Source organism: Plectrocnemia conspersa, unplaced genomic scaffold, assembly GCF_051122295.1.
Source record: "Plectrocnemia conspersa isolate PC_06_02 unplaced genomic scaffold, ASM5112229v1 ptg000009l, whole genome shotgun sequence".
Classification (NCBI taxonomy): Eukaryota; Metazoa; Arthropoda; class Insecta; order Trichoptera; family Polycentropodidae; genus Plectrocnemia; species Plectrocnemia conspersa.
In genome coordinates, this window is record NW_028277173.1 from 8,336,646 (window position 1) to 8,357,997 (window position 21,352).

Sequence of the window (21,352 nt, forward strand, 5' to 3'; positions counted from 1 at the left end):
TGTTTCTAACTGGCTAACGAACTTAGCCAAGTTATTTACAAAGACAATTTTAAGAGCAGAAGTATTAAGAAAATTTGCGTTAAACTACAGTAAAAGTGTTATGTTTTATATACATATGTATATATGTATGTATATGTGTGTACATATGCATACAGAAATAAACATTAGTATTATTGGTTGTCTTATGGTATTCTAGTAACATTCTAGTTGAAGTGACTGTAATTAATTTTATGTGAAATTGCGAAATTATAAACACGAAATCCTATTTTCTAAATCTACATAAAAAAACAGCGTGACCCTACAGAACGAAACTTCAAAAGACATCCAAAGAAGGAGCGTGTAAAATATGTAGTTTAATACTTTCTTGTCATAAACTATATTTATGACGCGCTTAGCTGGAAAATAAATAGAAACTATATTTTCTAGAGCTATTGGTTATATATATTCATATTTTTAATTTAAACAACTAAGTTATTAGGAATGTATTTATTTATATTAATCATTAGAGAAGAGCATCTCTTTGAAACGTTTTGCTGTATCGTCCTTATTATGACGGTCGCTTCTGGTTTTCCTTTATAGAATGTTAACCGACGGGGATTCGGAGAGAGAGACACCTGATCCCAAAATTTATACATACAAGGATTTTCTAGAGAAAAATAAAACTATTTATTCAACGTTACTCCTTTTTCTTATTATAATATACTACATATAATGCAATATTAATATTATTATTTTTAATTTCCACAAAAATCGAAACTGAACCATCCCTATCACTATCGTATTACCACCTACCATCAATTGAATCTTGTTACAATGTTAAATAGAAATGGGTGTAACGAGCGTGTAATACTTTGTCCCTTATTTAAAAGCACCCTACAACACGATGAGATTACAATGCGAGAGCCCTTAATAAAAAAATCATTGAACAGGGCACACAAAGCGTGATGCTCGTGCTCACACAATAAAATTATTATATTCTATAACATAAACTTTATAATTTAGTTGTTAGGAAAATTATTACTTCGAAAGTAACAGACACGGAGTATAATCATAATCAAAATTATGACTGTCAGTGGTTTGTGCGTGTATGATGGATTAAAATAAACGATTTGCGACGCCTGTTTTATTATTTGATCCCCGTCGGTAGTAGGTGTGAAATTGTTCGTTAGCTAATGACTTCGGATTTGACTCGGGAGGATAGAATTCCCATGGCGACCATCGAGTCCCATCCATCGTACTAGCACGTGCCATAGCACGTGGGAAACGGAAATTGTGAATTGAATTGGGTGTGAAGATGCAGGTGTCGGTAGAAAACTAATCGCATTATTTTCTCATTAATTTACATATACAACTAATTTGTAAACGATGTAACGACTTATCCACACACCTCGAGTTTTTTAGTCGAGTCAATGGAAGCAAGTGACAAAGCTAGCATTTAATAATCTACCAAAATAAAATTGCAGAAGAAATTAAAAGACGTAAATTAGTCGAAAACAGTGCACTCCATTAATGCAAACACTTACTAGAATCTCAAATAATAATAAGGCAGAGAGGGCATTTGCCCCCCTTGATTTTTTTGTATTTGAAAAATTTGCAATCTGTCTTTAAGGAACATTAAACAATTTGTTTGGCAATCTAGGGTTAAACAATTTGGCAGGTGGGTGAGTATCATCCTTAGCATTTTATTTTGGTATGGTAGGAGGAACTTTTCTCGCCTTAACTTTTTGGTAGTATGATAATAATTTACCGTATGTTTGCCTTTACATAAATACAAAGCTCTAGCATTTTTTCACAATTTTGTGTGAGGTTATCACCTGCACATTTGACGCAGCGTAAAATACAGTATATCTATTTGTTTACGCAGCGATTCGATTTAATTAGCTTAACGCCCGAGGACTCGTATATGAGTCTTGAAAGAAGTGGCCGTGAACTCAGGAAAGAGTCCTGCGTCATGCGTTTTATTTTATTCAAAAAATACTGAGATACTATAGATATTTTTACGTACTATCAAATAAAAAATAAATTATATTTTACTGTAAATTTTTGTAAAAAGAGTCGTCTTATCCCATTGCGATGCAATGCAATAAGACGTCGCCTTTTTGGGGCACGTGAATTTTTTTATGAAATCTATGAACCACAATTATTTATTTCATATAAAAATATATTTTATGTTACACTTCTTGAATAGAAATAAATTTCAGGGTTAAACTGTCTGGCTAGGTAAATATAAGACTAATCCAATCAAAAGAAATCGAATCATCCCGGTTGATAGTACTTTAATTAACAAAGTTTTTTAACCTAAAATTCTGTATGTTATTGCAAAATTAAAAAGTAAAATCGTAACGGTATATGTAAATAAATTAGATAACACAGTAATCAAAAAACTTCCAAAAAATATCATCCATTAACTTACGAACATTTTTACTGGGTGTTTGTTATTTTGAAATTTACTCAACATTTTAAAAACCGCAATGATTCACAGACTAAGAAATCAGGAAAAAATCTACAGTTCGGATTAACTATCAACATAATAATTTATTGTAAAATAATTGATATAATTGCATTAAAATAATCTCTGAGAAATAAAATCATGAACGAATAAATATGTATTTTTCATTCCGAATATTTTGTGTAAATTGAAAATGGTTGCAGCGGTTACAAACCAGTTATTTATAATTTAATAATATGTATGTTTAAATGCTTATATACATTTTTGTATAAACGATTAATAAAAAACATCCGTTTATAATATAATATAATTTGCACTCACCAAATTTTTCGGCGTCCTTTTTCTGCTTACAACTGTCACAAACACATTTATTTTCATCACTACACTTAAAAACCACACTATATTCCTATTTTTATTTATTTTTAACACTGTGGCGTATGTAATTAAACGACCTTTTTAGAGACGATGGCGAGGACCTGGGGTGTTAGACCGTTGTTTTATATTAAGTGAAAAAAGAAAGGAATGTATATTTTAACAAATAAAAATTAATTTAAAAAACACCCGCTTCACAAGTTGAGCGGTGGTGTGTCAACACTGAGAACATTGATTTCAATATTTTTTGATACGTATAAAACACTCTTCAATATGAATAGGAATTTTACAACTTCTATGCATGTATGCTGTATCATTCCTTATTCCATGTGCCGAAGAAACACGACACTTTCTTCTCACATATTTCTTCACATTTTTTATTTTTATTGACTAACGGTTTTCCAGCTTGGAAGCTTTCTGGTGGATCGACAGCACGGGTAAGGCAAGATGTGGTAGAAACTGGTGAAATGACTTTAGAATCGATAGATTCCACTGAATCCTACATCCATCCTTTAGCCTTACTCAAAAGAAAACCTTTGAATTTAATTCTGCTGTTACGATTTAAATTTTGATGTACACTGAACGAATAAAACAATGCGCATTGAAATAAATGAAAAACGTTTTTTTTGTCTATTCCATTGTTTTTCGAAATATTATGAAATATTGATCGGCGCGATCAACACCTCATATATTATTGCAGCCCATTATACATTGAGGCTTATATTATATATTGTAAGGCCGCTATTTTAAAAATTGTCAGCATAACCACGATGTCACTTTTCCAAATATGGGTTTAGTACTTTCATCGCCGTGTTAGGGGAAAGGTTTAGTTTAGACTTATAAACATTATTGAATTTGCCTAAAAAGTAATCAACATTTCACACTTCTGGTAGTTTAGAGCTAGAACTATAATATCATTAACTTAATTAGCTTTCTAAATTGTCAGAAGAATGGCAGTTGAGATTGATGCAGTTACTGCTGCTATTATATATTATAATATATGAATCCATTTTAATTAAAAAGTTGCAAATATTGTTCTTATCTGTTACAATCTCACTGGCATTTCAATATTTTGAACTCAATCGTTAATCTAAAATAGTTTATGTGTAAGATGATTAGAATTCGTTCCTCATACGTTACAATTTTTGGCATCCTTTTCCATGGCGCATGAATAGCGCTTGGTCCATTGATGCGCATCGGTGCGTGCAAGCATATGCATTATGTCTGTTGCTAGAATTACAACAAAATCATGTAGTTTGTAATTCTATCAGCAAAGTATTTGGGTCCATGCACTATTAGCACCGAATCGTGATCCGAAGCTAGTTCAGAATTACTTCTTTAAGCATTTGACTAACTCATTGGTTCTTAACCAGAAGTGAGAGAAAGTATTTCTTGAGATACGAGTGGTAACAATAGGTTTTTAATTTTAGATTTATAATATAAAATTTATAAATAACTTATGAAATGTATATTTGACTCATTATATGTAAACTTTATCATCTTTCATACTTTAAAATTAATTAACGAATTTTATTAAGAAAAAAGTGCAAAAATAAAACTAATACAAAAGAGCTAGTGAAATAGATCAAAGCAATAAAACGTTGAGAATCGCTGATTTTCTTATATAATTTACTATAAATGCAATATAAAATAATAATAAATAAATAACAACAGAAATAATTCTAACAAGTTAACAAATGTATATTAATTCACTACTTAAAGTGTTAAAAGGTATGAGAGATACATTTTAGTTGCTTGTAATGGCATTTTTGATCGGAATCGGATTAAAACAGTGGGCTTGGTGAAACTTAAATTATTTTTTATTTAGAAAGCTTTTTAGGTTTAATGATTGATCAAAATATAGTTTAAAAATAAGTGCACCATCTATTGTTGTGTTACATAATAATAATAATATATAAATTATATTGTTTGATTAAATAATATATATTGTATTTATAATTATTAAAAAATATTTAATAAACAAATATTTCTTTGCTATAAGATAAATATATTATAAATTAAAAATATTTTTTTAAATGTGTACTAGTGACATCTATGTTCTTTACAAAAAAATATTCGTAAAAATTGTTAAAATATAATAAAACATTCCATTTTCTTTATAGATTCAAATTATAAAATAATAATAAAAACGACATTGACATTATTTTTTAATAATTTAATAAAACACATTTGTAATGTGTTATAATTTAGTGTATTTAACAATTAATACACCTATGCAAATGACCATGATAAAGTACCTAGTTGACATTGCGGGATTTATTGTCCAATTCTAGAAAGTTTCAAACAGTAAAAGTCATTAACAATTGCAATCAATACATAATTGTTCTAAGATTCGATATCTGTGCGTGTATGCGTATATGGTTTATAATACAATTTCTTCTCAACTAAAAATTTCATCCAAGATACTAAATCCGGTATGGTCTAGTGGCTAGGATACCTGGCTCTCACCCAGGAGGCTCGGGTTCGATTCCCGGTACCGGAAACTTTTTATTTTTTCTTCATCACATGATTTAGTAAAATGTGACATATAAATAATTAATTTCCTGCGATATATGTTTATTTGCATCTTTAAAACAATAGTTTGTTTTTCATTATTCATAATCTATGCTATAAAATATATTTTAAGAAGCCATCTAACATTATTATAATTTTAAGCTATTGTTCTAAAGTTTAATGACAAAAGTGTCCAGTTGATACTGTACCTTTGAAAAAGCTTGATGAGAGAATTGCTCGATGTACAAACTACAGAGTGTTCCTGAAATTACTATGTATTATGTTGATTAAAAAAATGTACTATATATGTACATATAATACAGCAACATATTACATAAAATATATGTATTTATTTCAAAGAAGAAAGTTGTAGATAAATTTAAAGCTATGCTAATGAGAGGGTAAATACATTTGAACAATTTTATAAATGTTATTCGTATGAAACACATACATAACATAACAAAAAATATACTTATCATATATTTTTAGTAAAATAATATTTAATGTTGTCCTTAACTGAATGCCACGCGGTGAATTTGAATACAAGACAAAGCTAATTAATTATAAATGATTATTGTTCAACAATTTTGATATAAGTATTGTTACATACACATTAGCTTATTATAGTCATCATAGCATTATCTTCCACGATCGTGTTGAACTCTGGATCAATCAGATGCAATCTTACAATACACACAAAATATTTGTTTGCAGTGAGCTTGAGCTTCAGGGTAATTTTTGCTACCTGACCTTTGGATAACCACTTTCTTTTACAACGAATTTTGTGAATTTTGAAACAACACACATTACTCATCCTATTTTATCATATGATCGAGAAATTCGAGTAGAATTCATACATCTTCTCTCCAAGCCTTCCCAAGTTTTATAATTTGAATCAGACTGCTTTAATTTTTTGACCAGCAGATGATTGTTTGAATAGGATTTGCTTCCATTTCTGCAGTCAGAACATAAACTCACATCCAGGATCATTTTTGATTAAGCCATCATTGCCATTTACAGATATCACCTACCGTGCACCAACACAGACGTTATACATTATAACAAAAGACGTGCTCAGCTCTCAACGGCTAAAGCACGACTGATTAAAAACTTCAGTTAAAAAAAAAACGAGATTCTATTTGAGATTATTGTTAGCAAACTTTTATTTTTCTATTTTAATTTTTCCATCCTTATTTTATACTATTCTTTACAGTATATTATAATTTAGCTAATTCGATAATATTATGATTGTTGTTGAAAATATTATTGAATGTATTATGTTAACCACTCAATGCGTCAATCGATCCAATTTTGGGTCGCGACCCCTAGGATGTATTTTTTCACTTGATTACAGAATAGAAAGTCTCTTTAAAAACACCCTATGTTGACGTTATGAGTTAATGACGAAAATGCACACAAGCATAGACTTTTATTAGTCCCATAATATAAAATAAATAACTGAGCACGAGCAAGCAAAAATAAGCATGTAAAAAAATAAATCACAAAATTGGCACGCGCGAAAACTCGCAAATATATCTCGAATCTGGCAACCGGCTCTAGTAACAAACGTTTAGAAAATTTTGGCCGCCTTACAAAATGCTAATACATACATATAGCATAGAAAAACAAAATAACAAGATGTCTGCTAATAATAGCATAAGTGCATGCCCACATTAACAGAAATTTCATTGTAAATATAAATATAGAACACACAATCGACGTTTTCAAAGAATGACGAATAAAATGATCTATATAGTTCCTCCTTAGTCTATTAAATTTTCACTATAAATTAATTAACTCGGCATCACATTTATAAGTTTTTTCTCTAACAATACGAGACGGAAGTAAATATATTTTTTGTGGGTATTTTTTTTCTCCAAACGCACACTTTGCCAAGAAATTTCCCTGTGTGTTTATATTTAAAAATCAATTTGATGCTAACATATGATATTGTTCTATTTCCTGATGTTTACATATTACATAACGAACTAATTTCAATGTTATGCTTTACAGTATACATAATAATCGTTAATATCAATCAAACAGATTCTCGAAGAAGAGATGGGATCAAGAATAATTAATTAATTAGTGGAGGTTTTCCTTCGAAATATTATGTGGTCGTAATTATTCAATGAATAATTAATCCCTATTGGGGTAAAATACATCAGATACAATCGAAAAGCTTAGCGGCCAAATCGATCGATAGAATAAGCGGGTCAAGGCAATCGTTGCACCCTTACACATTTTCCGTAAGTTGTGTGTTTTTTTTCCAAATAAATCTTCAATAATTCCTTTTATAAGTTTACTTAAATGAAGCATATTATTTCATAAGACTTTCTACAGCAATATTACGACTAGTGAGAAATATTTCAAATCGAGAACATTTTTTATTATGTGAAATTAAATTTGTACAAGGTTTAGAACCACTGCCTTTTTTATAACGCTGCATAAGTACGGGAGGGTTCATGCCTAATATGCATACTTCTTGGAAGGTTTTAATAAGGGTCTGGAAATGAAAAAAATGTTAAATTTTAAACACTCGAACTCGCAAGTAATAAAAAAAGATACTCAGATACAAAACCATTACGAAGGTGTTCGTGACAGATGTTTGAAAATATGTATACTTTCTCGGAAGATCGAAAGTATTTGAATGACTAACAATTTATTTGCGATTTTATATTACTCTAACCAGCCAGCGGCTTAATCTTTGCTTTGATGATCTAAGAACCCGCAACGATAATAATAAATTACGCATGGGAATCGGCAGAATGCAAAACATTTTAGGCCGATTTTTCTTTTACGATAATAGGTTTTTTTATATTGTTTTTGTAAAGTAGCAACAGTTGTTATTTACAATTGTTTCACAGCCGAAGGGGTCTTAAATTTTTTTATAAAATAATTTATGCATATCAAATTCGTTTCAAATATTATTAGCTATTGTATAGATATATGATACATACATATAATAAATTCGATAAAAATATAATTTTTTAAATCAATTTCGGCAAGCTTGTTGAGCTGTATGGCTTGTACAAAAGGAGCGATCTCAAGCACTGACGTCCTGGCAAGAATAAGGGACGCGATCACGACTCTTTAAGCCGCTCTAAAGCTCGCAGTCGAAAGTCGCCGAGCATTAACGGATTATCGACAACACCCCAACTTTAAAAAGTGCTTCATTTAATGCAATGAATTGTATCTAAACGCTCCTTGCATAATTTATATATAAAAAAAAGTGTTTACATAATACGTTCAACTTATATTTGGGTTAATTGTGTTTGTAAACAGTAGCTCTATTTTAGGCTTTGTTTTACTTTAGAGTACGTTGTATATAATGACCTCGGTGAGTGACAAAAATAAAATATGGGTCAATCAATGCATAGGAAGAGCGTCGAGTTCTATAGATATCTCGAGTGCATGTCTGACATCACGTACGCGCTAAATGTCCTGCGCGAAATTTTCGGATCGAAAATTGGGGAAATGCGTCTCGCACGACCTTCAACGTGACCCTTCACGTTGCTCTTATTACGCAGTAAAGCCTCAAAAGTCGATATTCTTTGATCCTAGCTTAACTCGTTTCATATCGGATAAATATATTTAGTATAAAAACTATTTCTATAAAAAAGTGACGATTTTATTCTTACTACGAAGAAAATCATTTTTACGTTTTTGGCAAATACTATATTAAATTCAAGTTCATTGTTAAGTTCAAGTATTGCTTACTAAAATTATATTTATTATAGCCAAAAATATAAAATTATTAAGATACCCAAATTAGACATTTTTGGCGGTAGCTTTAAAAACAACGTCACGGTTCTATAAAAATAACTTTCAATCAAAACACATAAACAACAGATGCCGAATTAGGAATGTTCTTAGCAATGATATTAGGTTACGGATTTTTACTGCCAAGGTTTATTTATATTGGCCAAAATTATAAAATTATGGCATAACCACAATTTGGGGTGACCTTGCTTTTAATGCTACGGCCAAAAATGACAAATTTTGATGTTTTCATAAACTCGATTTAAACTCACAGTTGTTGAAGGAACTTTTATGTATGTATACATACTTTGCTATAATATTATATATAGCAGTACTCCCCATTAGAAATTTAAAGCGGGCCGCATGCTACATTTAATAGCCAATATATTCGCTTGGCGGGCCATATTTTTGTACAACGATTCGATGCTGGAAGACCATAAACAACAATATTGCAATAAAATTTAGATGAAAGTGAGCTGCATGAAAATACATTATGTATTACATTTAATTTTACTAAATTTGAATTAAAACACCCAATCGATTACAAAATCAGTGCGACGAAGCACGTTACTGTATATTTCATAGTCAACGGTAAACAAATGTAAAAATTCTCTAAAAATAAATAAATTTAGCTCACAGAGAATATAAAAAATGTACATAAAAAAATTATCGCAAAAACAGATGTTTGTGGTAATTTATGATTTAGTTTATGATAAATTTACGTATTTACTCTGTTTTTAAAGCGGTGAAGGCGTGATTACGATCGATCGCTTGTTTTTTATTCTGGGCAAGAAAACTTTATTCATAATTGCGTTTCGGTACAAAGTTAGGTTTTGGAAATTCATCTAATTTCACACTAAAATTCAAAGCCTTTTTTTTATTAAAATGAAAAAATTTACATTCAAAGCCAATTTTGTAGATAATTTACACATATATTTTTCATTTTTATGAGGGACATGAGCGGTCGTGTCATCTGATGTAGTGAGTATGGCGAGCAATGCAAGCGCCATACTGACAATATCAGAAGGTCACGTAGGCTAGATATCACTTTTGCGCCATCCTGGTATGCTTTCAATCACGTCGGAATCACTACTTTAGCGCCCACCCTTCAGAAAGACGCTGTTGTTAACGGAAGCCAGGAAACTGTATGCCGAATGGTCCAGAAATAATACGACAGTAGTTATAGCGACTCTCTGACTGAGTACTGCCTTTCGACTACCTCTATTTGATTAATTACTCCATATTTATAAAAAATATTACACACGTGTAAATAATTAAATATATACAATTTAATTATTTCTAACATGTGTCATTAATAATTTATTTGTCACTATGCGAATTTATTTTTAATAAAATAATATGATGTTATTGAACCCAACCATTAGCGATAGTTAATTTATTGGTCCCAACAAATTTTTATAAACCTAAGGGAGTACCTAGTGACTTTGGTAGGAGCGTTGGGATACAATTCATTGGATTCTTGGAGAAGTGTTTTCTCAATGAAGAACTTTTTAAAGTGGTGTCCATAATTTGACAATGCTCAGCTACTTTTAGCTGCGAATTTAGAGGGTTGCGATCGCGTCCTTTGTTCTTGTAGTTGCGGCCAAGACGTCAGCGTTATAGAACGCTCCTCTTGCTCGAACCGTCCAGCTTATAAAGCACAAGGATGTTTTCGGCGATAGCTATGAGGAGCTAGAAAGAAAGATGTGGGATGTACATCTATCTCCGGGAATATGATTCGATTTTTTAAGACAACTTGAAGATTACTACGACGCAGTACATATCTATAGCATAATATCCATTTATTATGCGGCCGCCTTCCAACTTAAAAATTAACGCGTGGGACGAGCTTGGTATCGCAATTACTAAAGGGTAAACATTGATGAAACTAAAATTGCCCGTGTAATACATCTTAAAATATTCTATTCCACAAAGAGATATTAACTTCGAATATATACAATATTTCTCAAAACATAAATTTAGTGTAAATTTCTACATATATGTACGTAAAATACGTATATACGTCATTCTTGTCTATTCAACTCATGTCACATTTATAGTAAATCTAGCCGTTTTAACACAAGTACATCTATAACATGTCCATAATATAAAATGTGACGCACTATACTTTGTATATTCAAAATGTATGTGTACTTTTTATTCAATATATTTCCTGTAGTAGTTGAATGGATAAAACAGGAGCATTCTTCGTTATGCATTCATAGAATATAGTATGATATAATTGAAATCAGTGGTACATGCCAAGTGACATTAATAGCGGTGACTGACCGGATACTCATCAAGTCATCACAATTGTGATTCATACCGATCAATTAACGTTATTTTTAAATACATTTTCCTTTACTTCATAATACGTAGATTTTTATAAAAAAATTATCTGACCAACCACTGAACGAATCCCAACGAAACCGGATACTTTAACGTGCCTATTGTAACTCAATCCTATTGTGTTCCAACGATTTCGTTTTCATTTGAATATCACACGACTGAAATATGAATATGAATATGACGGTATGAAAAATGTGACGCATTAAGGATAATATAAAATATCTAATTATTGTTTTATTTTAAGCACAATGTTTGTTAATATTATTTAGGCGTAGCAAATAAATGTTAGATATTGGTCATTGGATAAAGGTCACAACGAAGGCCAGTAAGATCAGATTCATTATTACGTTGTCTTTCATGGAGAATATGTTGTTTGTGTTCAATTAAGACAGTTTGTGAATAAGAAAAACATTTTAATTAAAGAATATAACGGATTTCAAGAGAGGCGTTCTAAAAAGAGCTTTGTACATGAAAACAAATATATTAGATTTAATTATTTTAAAAATATAGTTATGCTTGTTACTTATATAGGTGTAGTCTAATCATATATAAAATAAGACTTATTGAATAGAAAACCTTGATTTAATAAACATGTTTATCAAAAAGTGACTAATATTAGAATTATTATCAGGCCTGTCGAGGGGAGGGGAGAGATTGGACAAATTCCCGGGACCCGTTCTCCTTGAGGGGCCCAACTCTAAAAAATCATAGCAAGAATATATTTATAAAAAAAGTATGTATTTCAGGTATAAGTTTTTTCAGACCTTTTTATACATACAAAAAATAAAAGGAGCGGAACATTGCCTGCAAAAGCACTCATTTTCTAGGTAGTACTTTCACAATAAACATTATTATTCAAAGGGAAATTAAAATTAAAATTTGTTTGCAAATTATTGTTGACTTTATTGCTTTTTGAACGTTAAAAAATATTAGACATGAGAGGAAATATTCAACGAAAATTCAGATCTTATTCAGATAAAAACTGAATATGAGAAATAAAAGTTTTGTTAATATTTCTAATAAATAAAGGTTTAAATATTATTTTGATTATATTCTTAAAATATATCGGTGCGCTTAGTATGATAATTAAAATGCTTAGTATTGATACTAAGAAAATTATATATATTGTATAAAACAATAGCGCTGCCTCATTTTGCTTATTGTGCAACCATTTTATTTTTAGCTGATAATGTGTACGCAGAAACATTCTCAAAGTTGCAAAACAGAGTTGCAAAATATAAATATAGAAGTTAAAGAGGCAAATAAAATAGATTAATATTAAAATATATAATCATTTTGATTTGTTCAACATTAAAAATAAATTTATTAATTTATGAAGTAAGATAAGATAAAAATTAGGTTACAAATTTGATATAATTATTAATAAATACCTTGTGGTGGATTTTAACCACATGCACAACTTGTTATAATTTAAAGACCATTTCGAACAAAATAAAACACGTCTCGAAAGTTATGTCGCGCACAGTGTTTTACACTGTTATAAATATACAGATAATGTTATCACTTAAATATCCTTTTATATATATTATTATATTATTGTTTATGTTATCGTAGGATATTTCTCAATTTTTATGTAACTGTATAAATAGGCCCGACCCACTGGTAAGAAGGAGAATCAGAGTGGGATTTGTGAACGGAGGCCGAACGCTAGACGTTGTTTCGACTGTAAATAATTAATTCAAATATTTATTAGAGACAACAAATGAAAATAAAAAAAGAATTACAATAAGTGAATTAGAACATTATTTTTGCTCCTTTATGACAAAAATAAAATTGGTGGCAGCGGGTGGGATCCCGACACTCCAACTGAAGAAGGAACAACAGAAGTGCAGCTCCTGAAACTACGGAGTTAGACTTTCCAGTCTTTCAACCGGGACCCGAACAAAAATTCACTTAAATCGTCAAGTCAAGAAATCTCAAAGAAGATCAAACTACTGAAAATCAACATCGCCTGTGGGTCCACCACCAAGTTGATAGAAGACGTAAAACCTTCGATTTCCATACAAAGACGAGTAAAGCAGCCATACGGACATCTGCGTGAAGGAAACTCCCGAGACGAGCAGCCTTCGATTTCAAACGAAATACGTAGAGAGAATCAACAACTTCCCAGAAGAAACCTCGTTCGAGCAAGAGCCGCGACAGCAGCAGACTCAGAAAACGAAGACCTTCATACCAGCACAGCCCCTCAGAAGACTACATTCCGCACGAGCAAAAGCCGCGACAGCAGCAGACTCGGCAGACGGAAGATTCCCTGATTGAGCGAACGCAACGACGAAGGAAGTTCTACCCCTGAATCCAGCAAGATCTCATCACACCAGACAAGATGTTCAAGAACGTCGTAGTACTGTGAGTCTATCTTTGCTATATTTTCGGGTTGTCCAAATTATTTACATACCGATACATTCTGATCTCATATTAAACTACACATAACACACATACATAACCACATAATCAAAAATGTCTATTCCAACATCTCCAATAGTTACTAACAACTCCAAAAATGGATCGATCAATCTCTCTCTCGATACACTAATGAAATTCATACCTACCTACGATGGAAATCAAAAAGATCTCTATCCTTTTATTTACGACTGTGACACAGCGATAAACCTCTGTTCCTTAGAACTAAAACCAATTTTACTAAAATACATAATTCATAATGTCACAGGCAAAGCTAAATATTCCATAGCGAATTTTCAATATGATTCTTACGAAGAATTTAAAGAGTTTTTAATCTCCTCGTTCGGAGAAAATAAACATTCATCACAACTAGAATACGAACTTAGAAATTGTAAACAAAAACCAGGAGAACCAGTCATAAATTTCATCCAAAAAGTAGAAATCTGTACTAACAATTTAATAGGATCGATAAGGCTATCAGTTACAGATAAAAAGGAAATATTCGGACGTATTAAACAAATAGAGGATAATGCCTTAAATACTTTCATATTCGGATTAAATCCGGAACTCTCAACTCCTGTTAGACTTACGAAACCTAAAACTCTTTCAGAAGCTTCTAATACAGCATTAGAAGAAGAAAAGTTTCTAACCGCATTCAGAGAAATGCATATCAGTTCACCCTTAATATGTAACATTTGCAAACGACGCGCACATAATGCTTCTACATGTCGAAATAATAATAACCGATTTCCAAGATACCAAAATAACTACAATAACATAAATATCAAAGAGGAACGAAAAATAAACCAATTTAGCGCGAGTAAAAATCCATCAAAATTCTGTCGTTATTGTAAAAGGAATAACCACACGATTGACGAATGTAGAATTAGAATATATAACAATGAAAAATACGGTAAAAATCAATCTAATCAAAGTCGCGATCATTTAAACTCCAGGAATTCCGAGACAGCTGCCGTGTCCCGGAATATAAAAAACATTGAAGGCAGAATATTAACATTGAAAAATACAACCGCTTTTGTAACTTTAGATTGTTATCAAGCAGATAGACCTCTTAAATTTCTTATCGATACCGGAGCGGATATATCAATCGTAAAATTAAACTCATTAGAAAGTGAAGATATAGTCGACGAACCAATAAAAGTAACCCTTCGTGGTATAGATAATTCTGATAACCCAACAAAAACATTAGGAGTTATCAAACTGACTTTCCCTTTCGATGAATATATAATTCGTCATAAAGCTCATATTATCGCACCTAATCAAACAAACATTCCCTTGGACGGAATATTAGGAAACGATTTCTTAAAATCAAACAAGGCAATAATAGATTACGAAAATAATTACCTACTCGTTAGAGATAAGAGACTAAATATTCTACACCATTATTCTGATAAACAAGTTACGTTAAACCCTAGAACTGAAACAATAGTTTTATTAAATGTCTTAAATCCGGAAATAAAAACAGGAATCTTGCCTGAAACAGAATTACTCCCTGATGTCTATTTGTCGCGAGCCATTACTTCTGTAAATGAAAAATCCCAAGCTTATGCTACAATACTTAATTGTAGTGATAAAGAAGTAAAGCTGACAAATACTAACATAATTCTAGAACCATTCGACGAAACTAAAAGTTTCCTTTATTTTCAAAAAAGTGACAAAATAGATATAACACGTAACGATAGAGTAGTGCAACAACTTCGAGTCGCACATCTTAATAAAGAGGAATCCCATTCTATTATATCACTATGTTCTGAATTTAATCGTGTATTTCATTTAAAAGATGATCCATTATCCAAAACAAACACGATTTCCCACGAGATACCGATAACATCGCAAATCCCCATCTACACTAAGTCATACCGATACCCCGAGGTACATAAAAAATAAGTTGACAAACAAATTACAGAGATGTTAGACCAAAATATTATAAAACCCTCATCTTCTCCATGGTCAGCTCCACTATGGGTAGTCCCCAAGAAAATGGATGCTTCTGGAACTAAAAAATGGCGGATCGTAATAGACTACCGCAAATTAAATAACGTAACTGTAGGTGACGCATTCCCCTTACCCAACATAAGTGAAATACTAGATCAGCTAGGACATTCAAAATACTTCACAACCCTAGATCTCGCTTCAGGATTTCACCAAATTCCAATGAATGACAAAGATTCAGATAAAACGGCATTTTCAACCCCAACGGGTCATTATCAATTTTCACGTATGCCTTTTGGATTAAAAAACGCACCAGCGACTTTTCAACGATTAATGAACAGTGTACTAACTGGATTGCAAGGCATTAAATGTTTTGTGTATCTGGATGATATCGTGATTTTCGCAAATTCTATAACTGACCATACGAACAAACTTCGCCAAATCTTTAAACGACTAGATAAACATAATTTAAAACTACAAGCAGATAAATGCGAGTTTATGCGCCATGAGGTAGCATATTTAGGACACGTCATTACTCAACACGGCGTCAAGCCTGATCCTTCTAAAATATCTTGTATAAAGAATTATCCTAAACCGCAAAACGTTAAAGATATCAAATCATTCCTAGGATTAGTAGGATACTATCGAAAATTTATTCTCAACTTTTCTAAAGTCTCACAAAAACTAACTATCTTATTAAAAAAGGACGTATTATTTAAATGGACAAACGAACAAGAAGACGCTTTTGAGACACTTAAAAACGCATTAATTAACGAACCTATATTGCAATATCCCGACTTTACAATTCCTTTCACCCTGACAACTGACGCTTCAAATTCTGCTATAGGGGCAATCCCATCTCAAGGAACCCTAACCAAAGATCTTCCGATAGCTTATGCTTCTCGCACACTCAACAAAGCAGAAATAAATTATTCCACGACTGAAAAGGAATTACTCGCAATAGTATGGGCATGTCAACATTTTCGTCCATATCTATACGGACGAACTTTCCAAATAATTACCGATCATCGCCCATTAGTCTGGTTAATGAACTGCAAAAATCCAAGTTCACGACTTGTAAGATGGCGTCTCAAACTTGAAGAATTTGATTATACTATTTCATACAAAAAAGGAAAACAAAATTGCAATGCTGATGCATTATCACGAATAAATATAGATCCGATAGCTAACAAATTAGTATTTCTTAATATAACAAAAGATAACCAGATACCCAACAGAGATAAAGAAATCAGTATTCCCAATGACAAAAATAAAATAATTGTACCCAAACATGATCAAATCCATGAAATCTTAAAAGAATATCATGACTCTATTATAGGAGGACATGCAGGTTATAATAGGATGCTAAATAAAATAAAGTTTAAATTTAAATGGCAAAATATGCACAAAGACATCGCAAATTATGTAAAACAATGCGAATCTTGTCAGTCAAACAAAGTATACCGTCAAAAGATTAAGCAACCCATTGAAATAACCACAACTAGCGAATGTGCATTTGAAAAAATCTCATTAGACATAGTAGGACCATTACCCCTAACCGAGGATGGCAATAAATATATCCTAACACTACAAGACGATTTGACAAAGTATACACAAGCATATCCAATACCAAATCATGAAGCCGAAACAATCGCAAGGACATTTACTAGCAATTTCATATGCCAATACGGCGTTCCAAATTCAATTCTTACCGACCAAGGTAAAGAATTTACTTCCAATATTCTAAAAGAAGTCTCAAAATTATTTAAAATACGGCAAATCCAAACTTCAGCATATCACCCAGAATCCAATGGAGCTTTAGAGAGAAGTCATAGTACCCTTAAGGACTATCTCAAGCATTATATTTCTCCAGAACAAACAGATTGGGATCTTTGGATTCCCTTCGCTATATTCAGTTATAATACTACTCCACACACTGCAACGAAGTTCACACCATTCGAATTAATCTTTGGTAATTCACCAAACTTGCCGTCAACCTTAACCAAAACTGAATTCAAATATACTTATGATTCCTTCGCCGATAATTTAAAATTAAAATTATGTAAATCGCGAGAAATGGCTAGAGAAAATTTAATTAAAGCAAAGGCAAAAACAAAAGAAAATTTTAACATTGACAAAAGGTTACGAACATTTAAAGTAGGCGATCAAGTATATCTAACCAATAACGCAACAAGATTAAATAGATCAAAAAAGTTATCACCCAATTTTAATGGACCATACGAAGTTGTAAAAGTAAACAACCCATTAAATATTACAATTAAAATAAAAAACAAAATAATTAAAGTCCATACGGATAGAGTAAAAATAGCTCATTAACGATTCAAATTCATTCAGAACCTACGAAGTTAAAGATGATATTCTCTTTTTATTACTATATATATATTTCATGTATAAATTTTAAGTAGTCCGAGTTATCAAACTTCGAGATGAACCATTCCAAGTAGTCCGAGTTATCAAACTTTGAGATGAACCATTCCAAGTAGTCCGAGTTATCAAACTTTGAGATGAACCATTCCAAGTAGTCCGAGTTATCAAACTTCGAGATGAACCATTCCAAGTAGTCCGAGTTATCAAACTTTGAGATGAACCATTCCAAGTAGTCCGAGTTATCAAACTTGAGATGAACCATTCCAAGTAGTCCGAGTATTCAAACCTCGAGATGAACCATTCAAAAGTAGTCCGTTCAATATACGTTATCAAGATATTTAAACAACTGTAGGCTAATGACAGCTGCAGTGTATATATATATGTTTTCACAATGAAATAACTTACCACACACACACAACTCATACATTCACCTACAATTCTAAATTTTGTACATTACAACAGACAAATGGATAACTCGAATTGTGGCACAGATTGACCAGTGATAATAATTGTTATAATTTAATGATATGTTTCAAGAATCAACTAATCAGTCATCACAGGAATCACTTCCTTAAGAAGTGTACGCCTAAATCAAAGTTATTCTTAGACATGTATTATATTTTTCGTAAACAAAACGCCACTCGTATGTTTACTCTTAACGGGGGAGGTGTTATAAATATACAGATAATGTTATCACTTAAATATCCTTTTATATATATTATTATATTATTGTTTATGTTATCGTAGGATATTTCTCAATTTTTATGTAACTGTATAAATAGGCCCGACCCACTGGTAAGAAGGAGAATCAGAGTGGGATTTGTGAACGGAGGCCGAACGCTAGACGTTGTTTCGACTGTAAATAATTAATTCAAATATTTATTAGAGACAACAAATGAAAATAAAAAAAGAATTACAATAAGTGAATTAGAACATTATTTTTGCTCCTTTATGACAACACAATGGAAGAGAGATTCCGTAACCAATCAATTAAATTGCACGGAGTCGCTAATTACCCATAGGTACCGCTGAAAAAACTACACTTTGCTTGGAAAGGATGCGTGATAGACAATATTCTCTACTCTGCGCATAATTCTATTGTTATTCAACCCCTTTATTACCAGCCGCCAGAATGGGCACCTGCACCGTCTCTATTTTAACCTGTTCAACGCCAAGCAAATTTCTATGAATTTGCTCTGTAGGCCACCATTTTCAACCCTTTAAATTATTATGAAAGAGAAACATTATTTACCTGGAAAATCACTGTTTACTTTCCTTTTTATTAATTTTAACATAAAAGTGAAAAAAAAGCACAGAAATAACAAGTTTTAAAAACCACTGTCAGGGCTGCCACACACAAATATTATATGTAATTTATATTGTATGTTATTTATATTATATGTTTTTGGTAGTTTTTAATATTTGTATGGGACACGATAATTTCCGTTGTTTTAATCAAAATCTTTTATCAAAATGGCAGCTACTTCATATATTTAAAAATTTTCAACTATGTCAAAATTTTTAAAAAAATAGTAAATATGGCAATAATGTTATAATATAAACAAAAACAAAATTCAAATTCAAAAAATGTTATTTTTTTACAAAACATTGTGTTTTTTTATCATTTAAAAAAAATATTGTAGCAGCCCTAACAACGTCTGTATGCTCGATCGTAAATAATAAAAGAATGGTTCAAAAATTGCACATTTTAACGATCACATTCCATTTAATAGATGTCTCTGTATTAAATTAACGAAAAAAAAATCGAATTTATTAATAAATGTGTCCGTAATAACATTTGCGTGCCTGCACGCGCTGGCACTTGACGGTCCGACCGCTTTGGCGTGCGGGCACGTCACTGGCGTCTAAAGGGTTAAGGCATAAAGTGTGCAAGGAGCGAATATCCTTATTTATAATTCTCTAGCGCTGTTTCAAACCAGCGTTATAAAATATGTAACATTCGGATAAAAAGATCAGAGACACCATGAAGTCACAGCTGCAGTGACGAGCCTGATCCGGCATCATCACGAGAAAAAATGTTCCACGAAATTATATCCGACAATAATACAACTCGACACGCAAGCGAAAACTCCCCGATTTTCAAGACCTGCCATTTCCACTTAAGCGCCTGATAGCGCCATCTACATTTTTCTATATATACGGTAATTTATATATGTTTGTTTATAAAATAATCAGTTACTAGTTTTCCAGCGTCTATTTGACTGCAAAGTCACAACCCTTCGGCTTTAAAAAACTAAACAATATTAAAACAGTATGTTTTGCAAATTAAGATAGCACCTGTATATAAATTAATTAATACACTTAGAATAAATAATAATAATTTGAAATGTATATTAAATCTACTTTATAATTCGTATATTTCCTGATCCTGATCTAAAGCATCTTTCGCTGAAGTCTACATTTCTGAAAATTAAAACGGATGTTAAGATAATGTTTGTTCATACGTCTGTTACATACGTTAAGTATTTACCATTCATTGAACTAAGCTAATCATTTATATCACTTTCGAATCTAAATTTTATTTTGACCACTACCTTGCTTGTTGACATCTAAAACCGAGGGCATCTGAGTCGAGCAAAGGCGTCTCGTATTATTCACGTTATGACACAGACCGTGAGATTTTCAGCTTTAAATAAAAGCATTCCGGTCTTTCCGAATGTCACGGTATTTACTCGTGCCAAGTTTTGATGCTGGGATGTGCACGAATAACTAAAAAATCTCATGAAAAAGTATGATACAACCCACACACATCATAGTATACAAACACGGTATATTTTCGTCCATTTATTAATGTATGCGTTTAAATATATATATATATACGGACTGTAAGTCGTAAATAAAAAAAATTCTCATATAAATTTAGGAGCGTCTTCTTGGTGTGCCTATTTTTATACTTCAAAACACTAACGATGACTATAATGCTTTAATAAAATCTAGCTGGACAGTAAATATTTGTTAAACAAATAATTTTACATGATTATTCGTGATGTTATGTTTCTAAAAAGTCGGAGATGGGCAAATATCGGCTGATTCTCGGAGACGATCGAATTATCTCTGATCGAATGTTATTGAATTTAACCTCTTTAAAAAAATTCCTGATGTTGATAGAAATCTTTTGGTTTT

The 21,352-nt window shown here is 31.5% G+C and overlaps 1 protein-coding gene and 1 non-coding gene across 4 annotated transcripts in view; one reads left to right on the forward strand and one right to left on the reverse strand.

The window, feature by feature from the left end:
* Positions 1–20,832, reverse strand: part of LOC148231820 (protein Flattop homolog) — a 46,385-nt gene extending 25,553 nt beyond the window's left edge. Inside the window, exon 1 of one of the 3 annotated variants that reach the window (XM_088193331.1) lies at positions 20,764–20,832. In XM_088193331.1, the coding sequence (XP_088049457.1) occupies positions 20,764–20,778 (15 nt within the window). In that variant the 5' untranslated portion in view covers positions 20,779–20,832. Of the gene's footprint in view, positions 1–2,770; positions 2,843–20,763 lie in introns of those variants that run through there. The other 2 variants (XM_088193330.1, XM_088193329.1) reach the window with 2 other exon arrangements.
* On the forward strand, positions 5,253–5,324 carry TRNAE-CUC (transfer RNA glutamic acid (anticodon CUC)). Its single transcript has one exon. It is a non-coding gene; the product is annotated as a tRNA-Glu (tRNA).
* Positions 20,833–21,352: the final 520 nt, after the last annotated feature.